The 13,443-nt window shown below is 42.7% G+C and overlaps 1 protein-coding gene across 5 annotated transcripts in view; it reads right to left on the bottom strand.

The window, feature by feature from the left end:
- LOC118401010 (UPF0606 protein KIAA1549L-like) overlaps positions 1-13,443 on the bottom strand; it is a 43,123-nt gene that overhangs the window by 11,227 nt on the left and 18,453 nt on the right. For 4 of the 5 annotated variants that reach the window (XM_052474759.1, XM_052474757.1, XM_052474760.1 and 1 more), the window contains exons 3-12: positions 11,327-11,923; positions 11,034-11,149; positions 9,880-10,102; positions 9,591-9,724; positions 9,305-9,473; positions 4,025-4,084; positions 3,241-3,401; positions 2,387-2,558; positions 1,957-2,117; positions 1,689-1,724 (exon numbers count right to left, since the gene is read on the bottom strand). In XM_052474759.1, coding sequence (XP_052330719.1) covers positions 1,689-1,724; positions 1,957-2,117; positions 2,387-2,558; positions 3,241-3,401; positions 4,025-4,084; positions 9,305-9,473; positions 9,591-9,724; positions 9,880-10,102; positions 11,034-11,149; positions 11,327-11,923 — 1,829 coding nt within the window. The remainder of the gene's footprint in view (positions 1-1,688; positions 1,725-1,956; positions 2,118-2,386; positions 2,559-3,240; positions 3,402-4,024; positions 4,085-9,304; positions 9,474-9,590; positions 9,725-9,879; positions 10,103-11,033; positions 11,150-11,326; positions 11,924-13,443) is intronic. The other variant, XM_052474761.1, reaches the window with a different exon arrangement.

Here is a 13,443-nt window from a genome sequence, read left to right as displayed (position 1 = left end):
CTCTCTGTCCACTTGATGCGGTTAACTTCATAAATGGCCTCCTTTCATCTTTCAACTGCCCAGTTTGATAAAGACATGGAGTTGATCCGAGACTCTGCACAAGGCTAATCTGTGATGTATTCGACAAAGATGGATTCTGTGTTTTGACTTGGGCTCCTTTGGTATACTGATGGAGAAGGAGAGGTTTGATTTTAAAAAATTAAAACAATTTGAACAAGGGACTTTTTGTAAAAGAGACCTCATGGCAGAACCACTCTAAACAACTCAATTATGATTGACATGATATTTGTTTACGTTGCACAAACGGCCAAAAATAAAGCCACGTGACGGACTATACCACATACTGTGTTTGGAGAGCAATGAAATACGCTCACATATTGAATGATCAACGCCACAACAAAAACACCCCCATGCAGACTGAAGCCATGCCATTGATTTGCAGCTTTGTGTCATTGTCCCACTTTGATGGATAATTATGTGCCGGGACTGGTGTTTCAAGAAGTCCACTATCTCCCTAGTGGGTTAGGCTCTGCTTGGTATTCTGTCTTCATTCCCAGAACGTTTGGACACAAACACATTCCACTGCAACAGACTGCACATATGTGCAGTGTGGTGGAACCAAAGAGCTCAACTCAGCACATTTACCACTAATGTCCTTTTGTCATATCGCCACAAGCTATTCATAAACCAAGTAATTATAAGAACGTGTGTCTAATTTGCGCATGCGTGCCACATCTCTGGATCAGCAAGGGACAGAGAGAGAAATCTGCCTCGCAGCATCGCATGCGAATCTCCTATTTTGGTGCCGTTTCAAATCATTCATGTCACATTCAAAACCAACCCAGTGACATGAAAGGGTCGCAAACAGTTTGACAAATCAACAAAGCCTTGAAGCACTGTACTCGCACATGTAAAATACAGTTGGCAAATATGGTGCTAATTGGCCACGTTTTGGGAGAGGAAGTCCTATCCTACTGTCCTATTTTTACTTGACACTAGTGTGTGTCTGACCTTGACCTACACCATAAACTGGAGCTGGCGCTTCTCTTTTCCCATCCAAAAATATACACCTGTTCTTCTGGAGGGAGTGATTTTGGTGTGACGTACAGAAGTTACACATTATCTCTATTCATCTCTATCTCTATTCATCTCTATTCATCTCTATCTCTATTCATCTCTATTCATCTCTATCTCTATTCATCTCTATCTCTATTCATCTCTATCTCTATTCATCTCTATTCATCTCTATCTCTATTCATCTCTATTCATTCATCTCTATCTCTATTCATCTCTATTCTCTATCTCTATTCATCTCTATCTCTATTCATCTCTATCTCTATTCATCTCTATTCATCTATCTCTATTCATCTCTATCTCTATTAATCTCTATCTCTATTCATCTCTATCTCTATTCATCTCTATCTCTATTCATCTAAATGGCACAATATTTAATCGAGTAACAAAATTACTGATCGCTTGCATTGCGCCACTGAGTCACTGGCTGGTATGAGATGAGAAGAAGCCTGGTGGATAAGAATCATTACTATGCATTGGAAGGCAACAAGGACGTATAAAATGGCCCAGTGATCGTGGACGATAAGCCATGGTGAGCCCACTCCATCCCTTCCATTGATTCCCCCCAGGCACTGTCAACATGCATTTATTCACAAATAACACTCAGTCAATACCTGGTGGTGATAACTGCCCTCCCTCCGATAGGATGTCTAAACAAGAAGACAATTGAAAGGGACATTTAGCCGAGGATTCACTTCCATCACATTAACCATCTGGATTCTCATTTCGCCGCCCCCATCATGCTTATTGAGCACCCATCACTATCGTCGCCATTGGCTAGAAGTAATGGAGCGAACGCAAGACGAAGTGTTAAGACCCGCCCAAGACAAAGACATTTCTCTGAACTGCGCATTAAGGTGATAAGAGATATGTAAAGTTCACCTTAGAGCGGGGTTTGAAGCTCCTGAAAGCGCCCGTCTTGAAGATGACCCTGTTCCTCTTGCACAAGATGGCGGTGACCATGGCGACAACAACCATCACCAGGGCAACAGGCGTCAGCACAGCCATGATCCACAGATTGGCAGGCGGGACCTTTACCACAGCTGTCGGGGAACCATGGAGACAAAATAAATACACCCATATCTATCAATATGTATTTTTGTTTGCAATCATTACACAATGATGGAGGCACATAGCTATTCAACAGGCTACGAGACAGATAGAAGTGCTTCAGCCTGAGCATAACTAAAATATGCTGCAATAACTCCTGTGCATCCATCTCTTTATGACTGAAAAAGCTAGTTCTGTAGACTTCATGTAAGAGAATAATGTTAAGGCTGTTTGGTAAAGATGTGTAAAAAAAACAACCTACGATCAGCTTGGAGCAGGACAAAGTAGCCCAGAGTGAGGGCCATGGTTTGGGAATCCAAGGTACTGAGGGTCTTAGCTGCTGTGGTGCCAGTTATGGGGGCACCATTCAGTTGGGCATAGTAGGTCATTTCGGCTGAGTTCTTAGGCCCCGGGAGTCGACGAATGCCAACCATCTAAACAAGAGCCGCACAATTTGGTGGATTCGGTGCTGTCATATGGCATGAGACATGCAGTGCTGTCATATGAGACATTGCAAAAATATAATAGCAATAATTATGTATTTGAAACACTCAAAAAATAACAGCACTCAGGGAACACACTCATGGGATTAATATGAATCAGTGGAATTCATTGTATTTTAGTATAGATCACATGTTTAATGTCCATAATACATCATAATGGTTTCATCACGGGCTGTGATTAAAGCTTGCCATAAAGAAGGGGGAAGGGAGTGTTAAATGGAAGAGATCAACATCCGTTACATGAGCTCTCTCCCCCCTCATAAAACCTGATCATCTGTGACGTTACATAAAAATGTTAATCTGTGACAAAACCTAAAAGGGGACATAGAAATTCCGTGAATCTTCATAAAATAGTGAAACTCTGGGGCAAGTGAACATAAAATGGGACTGAGTGGTTTATCAGTGAGTGAGCATGCAGTCCCCTGGGTGTGTGTGTGTGTGTGTGTGTGTGTGTGTGTGTGTGTGTGTGTGTGTGTGTGTGTGTGTGTGTGTGTGTGTGTGTGTGTGTGTGTGTGTGTGTGTGTGTGTGTGTGTGTGTGTGTGTGTGTGTGTGTGTGTGTGTGTGTGTGTGTGTGTGTGTGTGTGTGTGTGTGTGTGTGTGTGTCCGCCTCACCTGGACGGTGTAGCTCCCAACGGTGGTGGCCCTTCTAAAGCGGCTCCCCTGACTCCCCTGACGCCCAGACACCAAAAAAAGCTCAGCCAGCCGCTGCTCCATTAAACTAGCAAAGCTCTGATAATTCCCTTCCAGAGAAGAGCTGTCAACATCCTGAATTACTGCAGAGCAGTGGAGCACAGAGAGAGAGAGAGAGAGAGAGAGAGAGAGAGAGAGAGAGAGAGAGAGAGAGAGAGAGAGAGAGAGAGAGAGAGAGAGAGAGAGAGAGAGAGAGGTGGAGACGGGGAGGGGGAGGGGGATGTGAGGGGGAGGGGAGAGGTGGAGACAGGGGGAGGGGGACGGGAGAGGTGGAGACAGGGGAGGGGGACGTGAGGGGAGTGGGGAGAGAGAGAGGTAAGAGGAAAAGAGAGGTAATGGAGAGGTGGGATAGGGACAGAGGAGGAAAGAGAGGTTTGGTCATTCCTCAATTTAAAACTTGAAAGTCATATTATAGTAGGGCTGACCTGGGCGCACTGCTGTCTCATCACGACAGTGGCAGAAAGGTGTGCCATTTAGAGTCCTCTCACAAAACAGGGCCTCCTTCACACCGAGCATTTATCCGATGTGATCTCACAGAAACAGATGTCAGGAAGCTCTAAATAATGCATCAATAGGATTCGGGAGGGAAAGGAGGAGCTCAAAGATGTTTGAAGAAGAAACACCACAGGCAAATGTACACAACACACAGTCGACCAAAGCACTAACTAACTAGCAGTTAGTGAAAATCAATGACAGTTTAAATCACCTGTGATCACCCAGTAGTGCTTTGTGGCAGTGGATGTGTTGAGGTTGTGGTACTCTAGTGCTGTGGAGTGAAGGGGAGAGAGAAAGAGAGAGGGAGAGCAGAGATGAGAGAGAGGTTACAGAGAGTAGGCTTGGGCAATACAAGGGGCTGCAGGGGTGTGTGCTCGGCCACTGCTTATAACAATAAGTTCAGTATAACTACACAAAATCTAAGATGTGCCAAATAAATTATATCCAGCTCAGGAGTCCAGCTATGCATTTGGTTGGCTAACTTGAAAGCTACGTGGCTTGATACCAAGATCAAGCCTCTTGGTTACAGCAGAGACATTCAATCCCCTTTCTGGATCAATATCCCTGTTGCCTAAATAGTTTTGTGCTTAAAAAAATGCATATATACAGTACCAGTCAAAAGTTTAGACACACCTACACATTCAAGGTTTTTTCTTCATTTGACTATTTTCTACATCGTAGAATAATAGTGAATACATCAAAACTATGAAATAACATGATGGAATCATGTAGTGAACCAAAAAAAGTGTTATACAGTATAAAGATTTTAGACTCCGCAAAGTAGCCAACCTTTGCCTTGATGACAGCTTTGCACACTCTTGGCATTCTCTCAACCAGCTTCATGATGAATGCTTTTCCAATAGTCTTGAAGGAGTTCCCATATATTCTGAGCACTTTTGTGCTGCTTTTCTTTCACTCTGCTGTCCAACTCATCCCAAACCATCTCAATTGAGGTCAGGGGATTGTGGAGGCCAGGTCATCTGATGCAGCACTCCATCACTCTCCTTCTTTGTAAAATAGCCCTTACACAACCTGGAGGTGTGTTGGGTCATTGTCCTGTTAAAAAGAAATGACAGTCTGACGAAGCGCAAACCAGATGGGAATAGTATCGCTGCAGAATGCTATAGCAGGTAGCCCTGCTGGTTAAGTGTGCCTTGAATTCTAAATAAATCACAGATAGTGTCACCAGCAAAGCACCCCCACACCATCACACCTCTTCCTCCATGCTTTATGGGGGTAAATACACATGCGGAGATCATCAGTTCACCCACACCACGTCTCACAATGACATGGCGGTTGGAACCAAATATCTTCAACTTGGACTCCAGACCAAAGGACAAATTTCCACCGGTCTAATGTCCATTGCTCGTGTTTCTTGGCCCAAGCAAGTCTCTTATTATTATTGGTGTCCTTTAGTAGTGGTTTCTTTGCAGCAATTCGACCACGAAGGCCTGGTTCACACAGTCTCCTCTGAACAGTTGATGTTGAGATGTGTCTGTTACTTGAACTCTGAAGCATTTATTTAGGTTGCAATTTCTGAAGCTGGTGACTTTAATGAACTTATCCTCTGGGTTTTCCATTCCTATAGTGGTTCTCATGAGAACCAGTTTCATCATAGTGCTTGATGGTTGTTGCGATTGCACTTGAAGAAACTCTGAAAGTTTTTTGAAATGTTCGTATTTCGTATTGACTGACCTTCTTAAAAAAATGATGGACTGTCATTTCTCTTTGCTTATTTGATCTGTTCTTGCCATAATATGTACTTGGTCTTTTACCATATAGGGCTATCTTCTGTATACACCACACACACACACACACACACACACACACACACACACACCTTGTCACAGCACAACTGATTGGCTCAAACACATTAATAATAAGAGGGAAAATAATTCCACAAATTCACTTTTAAGAAGGCACACCTGAAAATTGAAATGCATTCCAGGTGACTGCCTCACAAAGCTGGTTGAGAGAATGCCAAGAGTGTCCAAAGCTGTCATCAAGTCAAAGGGTAACTATTTGAAGAATCTCAAATAAAAAACATATTTTGATTTGTTTAACACATTTTTTGGTTACTACATGATTCCATATGTGTTATTTTATAGTTTTGATGTCTTCACTATTACTCTGCAATGTAGAAAATAGTCAAAATAAAGAAAAACCCTTGAATGAGTAGGTGTTCTAAAACCTTTGACCGGTAGTGTATAACAAGGCAATTAGAAATGCCGTCCGGGCATATTTTTCTTACTTGATCACTACTAATCAGAATTATTTGAGTGCTCTTCTCGATCAGTTGATGGCCTGATAAATCCAAAATTATGTGAACTTTCTTGCACATCTAAATGTGATGCGTTTGTGGCATATTACAGAGATAAGATAACCAACATCAGGCTGGGTAACAGCCTGATGACAGGCTACCAAGCAAAGGCACAATGGATGCATTTTACCTGGTTGACACAGACATGCGCAGGAAAGTGATATCACAACTTCAGCCATCTACCTGCATTCTCGATCCTATCCCCAGCACCTTCGTCAAAAATGTTTTTAATTGCATATCTGAAGAAGTGTAAGCTATTGTTAATCACTCCCTGCAGAAATTGGTGTTCAAACAGCAAAATTATTTTTAAGTGCCAACTGTAATTTTAAAAAATACAATCTGGTTTTCGTGCCAACCACAGCACATAGACAGCCTTAGTTCAAGTGATAAATTATCTTAGAGCCAACACAGGCCAAACAGCTCTCTGTCCATGTACTTGTAGATTTAACCTCTACAGGATTGGTGGGTCCCTCTCGGGACGGTTGAGCTAACGTAGGCTAATGCGATTAGCATGAGGTTGTAAGAAACAAGGAAATTTCCCAGGACATAGACGTATCTCATATTGGCCGAAAGCTTAAATTCTTGTTAATCTAACTGCACTGTCCAATTTACAGTAGTTATTACAGTGAAAGAATGCCATGCTATTGTTTGAGGAGAGTGCACAGTTAAGAATTTGAAAAGTTCAAAATAAACCAATTAGGCACATTTGGGCAGTCTTGACACAAAAGTTTGAACAGAAATGCAATGGTTCATTGGATCAGTCTAAAACGTTGTACATACACTGCTGCCATCTAGCGGCCATAATCTAAATTGTGCCTGAGCTGGAATAATACATGATGGTCTTTCTCTTGCATTTCAAAGATGATGGTACAAAATAATACAAAAAAACGTGTTATCTGTTACCAGAAATAATGTGCTATATTCTCCTACATTCATTTCACATTTCCACAAACTTCAAAGTGTTTCTTTCAAATAATATCAAGAATATGCATATTGTTGCTTCAGGTCCTGAGCTACAGACAGACAGATTTGGGTATGTCATTTTAGGGTCAGATCCTTGGGCTGCATTTGACACTATTGACCATGACGTCCTTCTGGACAGACTGGAGAGGTGGGTTGGCCTCTAAATTAGTTTACATAGCTCAGAGAAAATACACATCAAATGTTGAGTTCCACGAGGTTCGATTTTGGGTCTGATACTGTTCAGTTTGTATACTGTATGTTACCCCTTGGCAGTGTTATCAGAAAGTGCAGCATTGATTTTCACAGCTACGCAGACGACACACAACTTTACATTTCTGTGTCACCAGACGACTTTAGCTCCACAGATAAATTCTTATACTGTATTAGTGATTAAAATACTTGGATGGCTCACAACTTCCTCCAGCTAAATCAAGACAAGACCGAGGTACTCATTGTTGAAGCCAAAGCACAGAGAGAGAATCTAGCCGTACATTTGAATTCACGGGCAATAAAGATAAAACACCAGGTAAAAAACCTAGGTGTTACTTTAGATTCTGAACAATTATTTTTAGGAATGTGACTAAAATAGCTTTGTATCACCTGAGGAACATTTTCTCTCTCAGGCTGATACAGACAGACTCATCCATGCTTTTATTATAAGCAGGCTTGACTACTGTCATGCTCTCCTGTCTGGTCTACCCAAGAAAGCCATTGGTGAACTGTAAAACATACAGAATGCTGCAGCATGGGGACTGACCAAGACCAGGCGGCGAGCCCACATTAAACCGGTTTCAAGGTCTCTGCACTGGCTGCCTGTGAGTTTTAGAATTCATTTTAAGATTCTTCTATTGGTTTTTAAATCAATCCACGACTGTGCACACCAATACATGTCAGACATGCTTTTAAGTTATGTACCCAGTCGATCCCTCAGGTCCTCTGGCACTGGCCGTTTAACTATCTTAAAACCCAGGACCAAGAGGCATGGAGAGGCAGCCTTTATTTATTACGACCCCTGTCTCTGGAATTGCCTGCCAAAGAACCTGAGGGAGGCCAAAACTGTGGACATATTTAAAAGAGATCTTAACACATCTTTTTCCTTTGGGTGCTTTTTAGTTGTTCAGTTTGTGTTATTCTTTGTGTTTGTTCATATTATGCTTGTTGTGTAGTGGATATTTGAGCTTTTATTTTCATTGTTTTTATTAGTGTTTTCCTGTAAAGCACATTGGGTTGCATTCCATGTCTGAAATGTGCTGTATAAATAAAGCGTGATTTGATTTGAAGGGTTCAAATACACTGAGTGTACAAAACATTAGGAACACCTTCCTACTATTGTGTTGCACCCCCTTTAGCCCTCAGAACAGCTTCGATTTTGTCGGGGCATTTGACTCTACAAAGTGTCGAAGGCGTTCCACAGGGATGCTGGCCCATGTTGACTCCAATGCTTCCCACAGTCTAGTCAAGTTGGCTGGATGTCCTTTGGGTGGCGGACAATTCTTGATACACACAGGAAACTGTTGAATGTGAAAAAGCCAGCAGCGTTACACTTCTTGACACACTGAAACTGGTGTGCCTGGCACCTACCCCATTCAAAGGCACTTACATATTTTGTCTCACCCATTCACCCTCTGAATGGCGCTCATACACAATCCATGTCTCAAGTCTTAAAAATCCTTCTTTAACCTGTCTCCTCCCCATCATCTACACTGGTTTAAGTGGATTTAATAAGTTACATCAATAAGGAATCATAGCTTTCACCTGGATTCACCTGGTCAGTCTATGTCATGGAAAGAGCAGGTGTGCCTATTGTTTTGTACACTCAGTGTAAAAATATAATATTATTTGATCTTCCCTTCATGCTCAAATCATCCATTCTCTGAAGAAACACCCAGAAGGTGATGCAAATTGCAGGTTAGCATGAAGTGAGCTAATCAGCCTCCTCTCCACTGCACAATATTGGACCATAACGTCACCTTTGTCAATTAGTTCAACATCTAATTATCAGTAATCTGCTGGTATAATGAAATAAAGACACCATTCATATTTTCATGTTCAGACCACACACTTACAAACACGCAAACTTAAGCTTTCGCTGAGGACAACACTCAGTGGAAATATGCCATATTTCTGTATAAAAAAATGAAGAAAACAAGACGAAAACGCCACTGGAAACAACTATCACGCAAACCCGTGATGCCCTGGGGCACTTACGCTCAGCGATGATGAGCGGGGGGAAGAAGAGGAAGTAGCCCACCAGCTCTGCGGTCAGTTGGTTCAGGAGACCGCTGGAGACGGTTCCGTTCAGCACCGCGTTCTCGTTCTTCACCACATAGACCAGCGACACGGCAGGAGAGCCAATCACCTGGGCGGTGCTCTGGATCTGAACAAACACAGACAAGGATGTTGTACGATATCAGACATGTCGATGTAAATACAACACGCTAAACAGGTATGCTAATTGCATGGGATTGAATATGGCCCAAAGTCATTAACACACCTCCACAGAAAACCCGCTGTAAGATTCCAGCACTTTGTCCTGAGCTTCCTCAAATGCATTCTCCAGCCGTTGTTCCATCATTTGAACAAAACTGCAGGAGTTGACATTGTCTTCTGGGCCTACAAACCTGAGAACTAAAACACAAACGCAGAGCAACAATCAATATACCAGTAGAGCACATTCAGTTACAGTACGCAAGAGCGCAGTACAACATTTTCTACAAGCATAGTCACATCATTCAGCAGTGTTACATGTGTTGTTGTGAAGTGTTGTCCCTATTGGGCCTTACCTGTTTTGAGCTGCAGATGGACACTGAGGCTGGAGGCCCAGGGGGCTACAGGGAGCAGAACAGCCTTCACCAGAGGACTGTGCTGCCGGATGTCTGCCAGCACTTTGTCAAAGCCATAGGTATTCAGTGTCTCCACCACCACAGATGCGATGTAGACCATTTTCCCACTGGCTACATAGTACCCAAGAGTGACATTATGAGGGCTGCAGAGGTCCCGTTCAACCTGAGTAGAGAAAACGTGTTGTTTATGTCTTGATCGCTATCGCTAACACCCAACACAATTGCAGTGGGTCAAGACTAGTGTTTCTGGTCCTATGTACTACCACTCACTCCTCTCCAGTCTCCACCAGTATGTGTTAGCTAGCTATCCCCGGACACATAACTATGCAGCTTGTGTTTGTGTTGTTTCCTGCCGATCACTTCCGGGCTCAGTAATAATACATGGGTTCTGATGGGGGAGAGAAGAGGACTGGGATAGAGTAGCAATCACTGAATTACACCTCGGGCAGACAGACAGAAAAACAGACAGAAAAACAGACAGCACAGGTAGGAAATCAATGGACTTAAACTGAGTCAGCCATCACAGGGAGAGAGAGAGAGAGAGAGAGAGAGAGAGAGAGAGAGAGAGAGAGAGAGAGAGAGAGAGAGAGAGAGAGAGAGAGAGAGAACAAGAGAACTGAATAATGGACGTGTCTGAAGAGGAAACGCCTGCAATAATAGGTTTTAGTCATTCAGCTAGTAGGGTCAATAAAGAGCTATTCTCTTCACATACTGTTAACAGCCTCTATAAAGCAAAGCCTATTCACCATTCAAGATGCCATTTATCATCATACTGAAATCCTTTCACCGTTAGTCACTTCAGTCTCCTCCGCTATCAAAGTGAGAGATTGTACCCCATGAATAGTATGGCCAAGAGGGTAGCCAGAATAAGTAAATACACTCACTCTAGTTCCTAGAGCTGTATTAGTTACTCTGGCCATCCAGAGTAACTAATATGAAATCCTTGTCCCACAACGTGAACACAGAATATCAACATTTAAACAGGACTACGGCACTGTATTCTGTATTGGATGTGGTAGGTTTTCTTCTCCAGTTACACTACAGCAGTAACAATATCCTAACACATAGAGAGTAGAGAGCAGAATAATACGGACCTGGACATAAACATTGGTGTCATTGAAGGCCCTCTGTAGAGCATGGGTGAGTCCTTTAGACAGATTCTGCCTCGTCATGATATCAAGCCTGTTCCTCCACAGCTGCATGGACAAAACTTTGGAGGAAAACAAACAGTTATATATATATATATTATTTTTTATATGAAGGTCTTCATTAGGGATGTAATCATACGGTGGCATCTCAAATCTTGTTTTATTTGTTTGGCGAAACAGAGTACACTAATGAACGGTTTTCAAACTGAGCTGCTGTTGATTGAGTGCCCATACTGTACCTGTTTTGACCCAGGTCTTCTCAGTGATGTTACATGGTAGATGCTCCCCTTCAGGACTGGTGGGGGTTGGTTCAGTTGTGGTCGGTCCAGGGGTTGTTCCTTTGGTGGTGGTGGGGATGGTCAAAGTGGTAGTCGGTGCAATTGTGGTTGTAGTGGGAGCGGTTGTGGTTGTGGTCGTGGTTCGGTCAGTTGTGGTTGCCATCACTGTGGTCTCTTGGAGGGTGGTCGCTTCCTGTGTGGTCGTAGTGGTCCAGGTTGTGGTTGTAACAGCCTCTGTGGTCGTAGCTGTGGTGGTCTGGGGTGTCACAGTTGTAGTGGTCACGGTCAGGGGCGTGACGGTCGTGGTGGTCACAGTCGTGAGCTGTAGACTGTCATTGGTCACAGTGTCTGGTGTTGGGTTGGTGTGTGCTGCTGTGGTGGATGGTGTAGTGGTGTTGGTGTCAGCCCTTGCAGGTGTAGTGGTGTTCCATGTGTGAGTGGAGAAAGGACTAGTCACATTGTCTGGGAGGGTGGCGTCGCTCTCCCCCAATGTGGCCAGAGAGGACACTGGGACTGTAGGTAAATCTGGGTTCGCAGGCAGACTGCTGTCTCCCTCCTCTGCAATGAAAGAAGGAGCAGCTAGGCCTCAATACTGCCCCCTTTGGAGGAAGTGCGTGCCCATAGTAAACTGAAAATATTTTTTCCCAAAATTGCTAATATATGCATATAATAATTATTATTGAATAGAAAACACTCTAAAGTTTCTAAAACCGTTTAAATTATGTCTGTATGTAAAGCAGAACTCTCAGGGCAGCCTTTCTCCCAAACTCTCTCTTGTCAAGAGAAAAGTTGGGTCAACTTTGACGTCATCGCCCCCACCCTTCCCAGGCAGCTACCGATCTGGGAACAGTATGTATGTGTTCAGCGCGATGCCTGCTTTCAAATGGCGCGTTCATTGGGAGAATCTCGCGAACCCTCGTCGATTGGCGGGCGAAAATGTTAGGGTCACTCTCAAATACATGCACTCTATTGCGCGCGGCCGATTTGGGGCACACTCTTTCCCAAGAAACAGCAATTGAAGGCGGTTTGTCTGTTCGCGCTGATCATTGTTTTCCATGTTAAAAACATCATAAAGCTCGATTCTGCACATAGTTTGACCAGTTTAGTCAACATATAATATGTACATTTGAAGTTTTGATGCGCAAGAGTGCGGGACCAGAAGTCATTTTGGGTGCATTTCAGCTGAAGCTGTTAGCATATACTAATACAGAGACACACAACGTGAAACCAAACGATGTATTGGGTAAGTATGACTCCTTCTACGTCTTTTGATCGAAGAACATCAAAGGTAAGGGAATATTTATGTGGTTATTTTGGGTTTCTGTGGACTCCAAACGTAGAGGAGACATACTGCTAATATCTGAGCGCCGTCTCATTGTATAGCCAGTGAACGAATTCTGTAACGTTAAAAATAAATGTAATACAGCGGTTGCATTAAGAAGAAGTGTATCTTTGTAACTATATGTAGAACATGTATATTTAGTCATGTTTATTGCTTGTTATCTGACGTTATCTGTCGGAGCTATCATCATTTCTCCGGACATTTGAGTAGCATTTTTGAAATGTTGTCATTGTAAACAGAGATTTATGGATATAAATGGCATATTATTGAAAAAAAAATATGTATTGTGTAACATGTACTATTACTGTCATCTGATGAAGATTTTCAAAAGGTTAGTGAATCGTTTATTTTTTAATCCTGCTTTTATAATTTTATATTTTCTGGGACAAAATGGCTGCCTCTCGTCTTTTGTTTCGGTGGTGGTCTAATATAAATATGTGCTATGTTTTCGCCGTAAAACATTTTAGAAATCTGACTTGCTGGGTAGATGAACAAGGTGTTTATCTTTCATTTGAGCTATTGGACTTGTTAATGTGTGGAGGTTAAATATTTCTAAGAATATTTTTTTGCATTTTGCGTTATGGTAATGAGCTTGAGCCGTAGTCACGATCCCGGATCCGGGATAGTTCGCCGCAAGAAGTTTTAAAGGATTTCAAAAATCGCTTCATATCAGGTCATTCATATCAGGTGAAAAATGTCCCGTTTAGATGATGTCCCATAATGTGAGGATGAGGTC

Source organism: Oncorhynchus keta, chromosome 22 (genome assembly GCF_023373465.1).
Source record: "Oncorhynchus keta strain PuntledgeMale-10-30-2019 chromosome 22, Oket_V2, whole genome shotgun sequence".
Classification (NCBI taxonomy): Eukaryota; Metazoa; Chordata; class Actinopteri; order Salmoniformes; family Salmonidae; genus Oncorhynchus; species Oncorhynchus keta.
The sequence above is the reverse complement of the archived record's forward strand: the minus strand, read 5'-3'. Positions and strand labels throughout refer to the sequence as shown.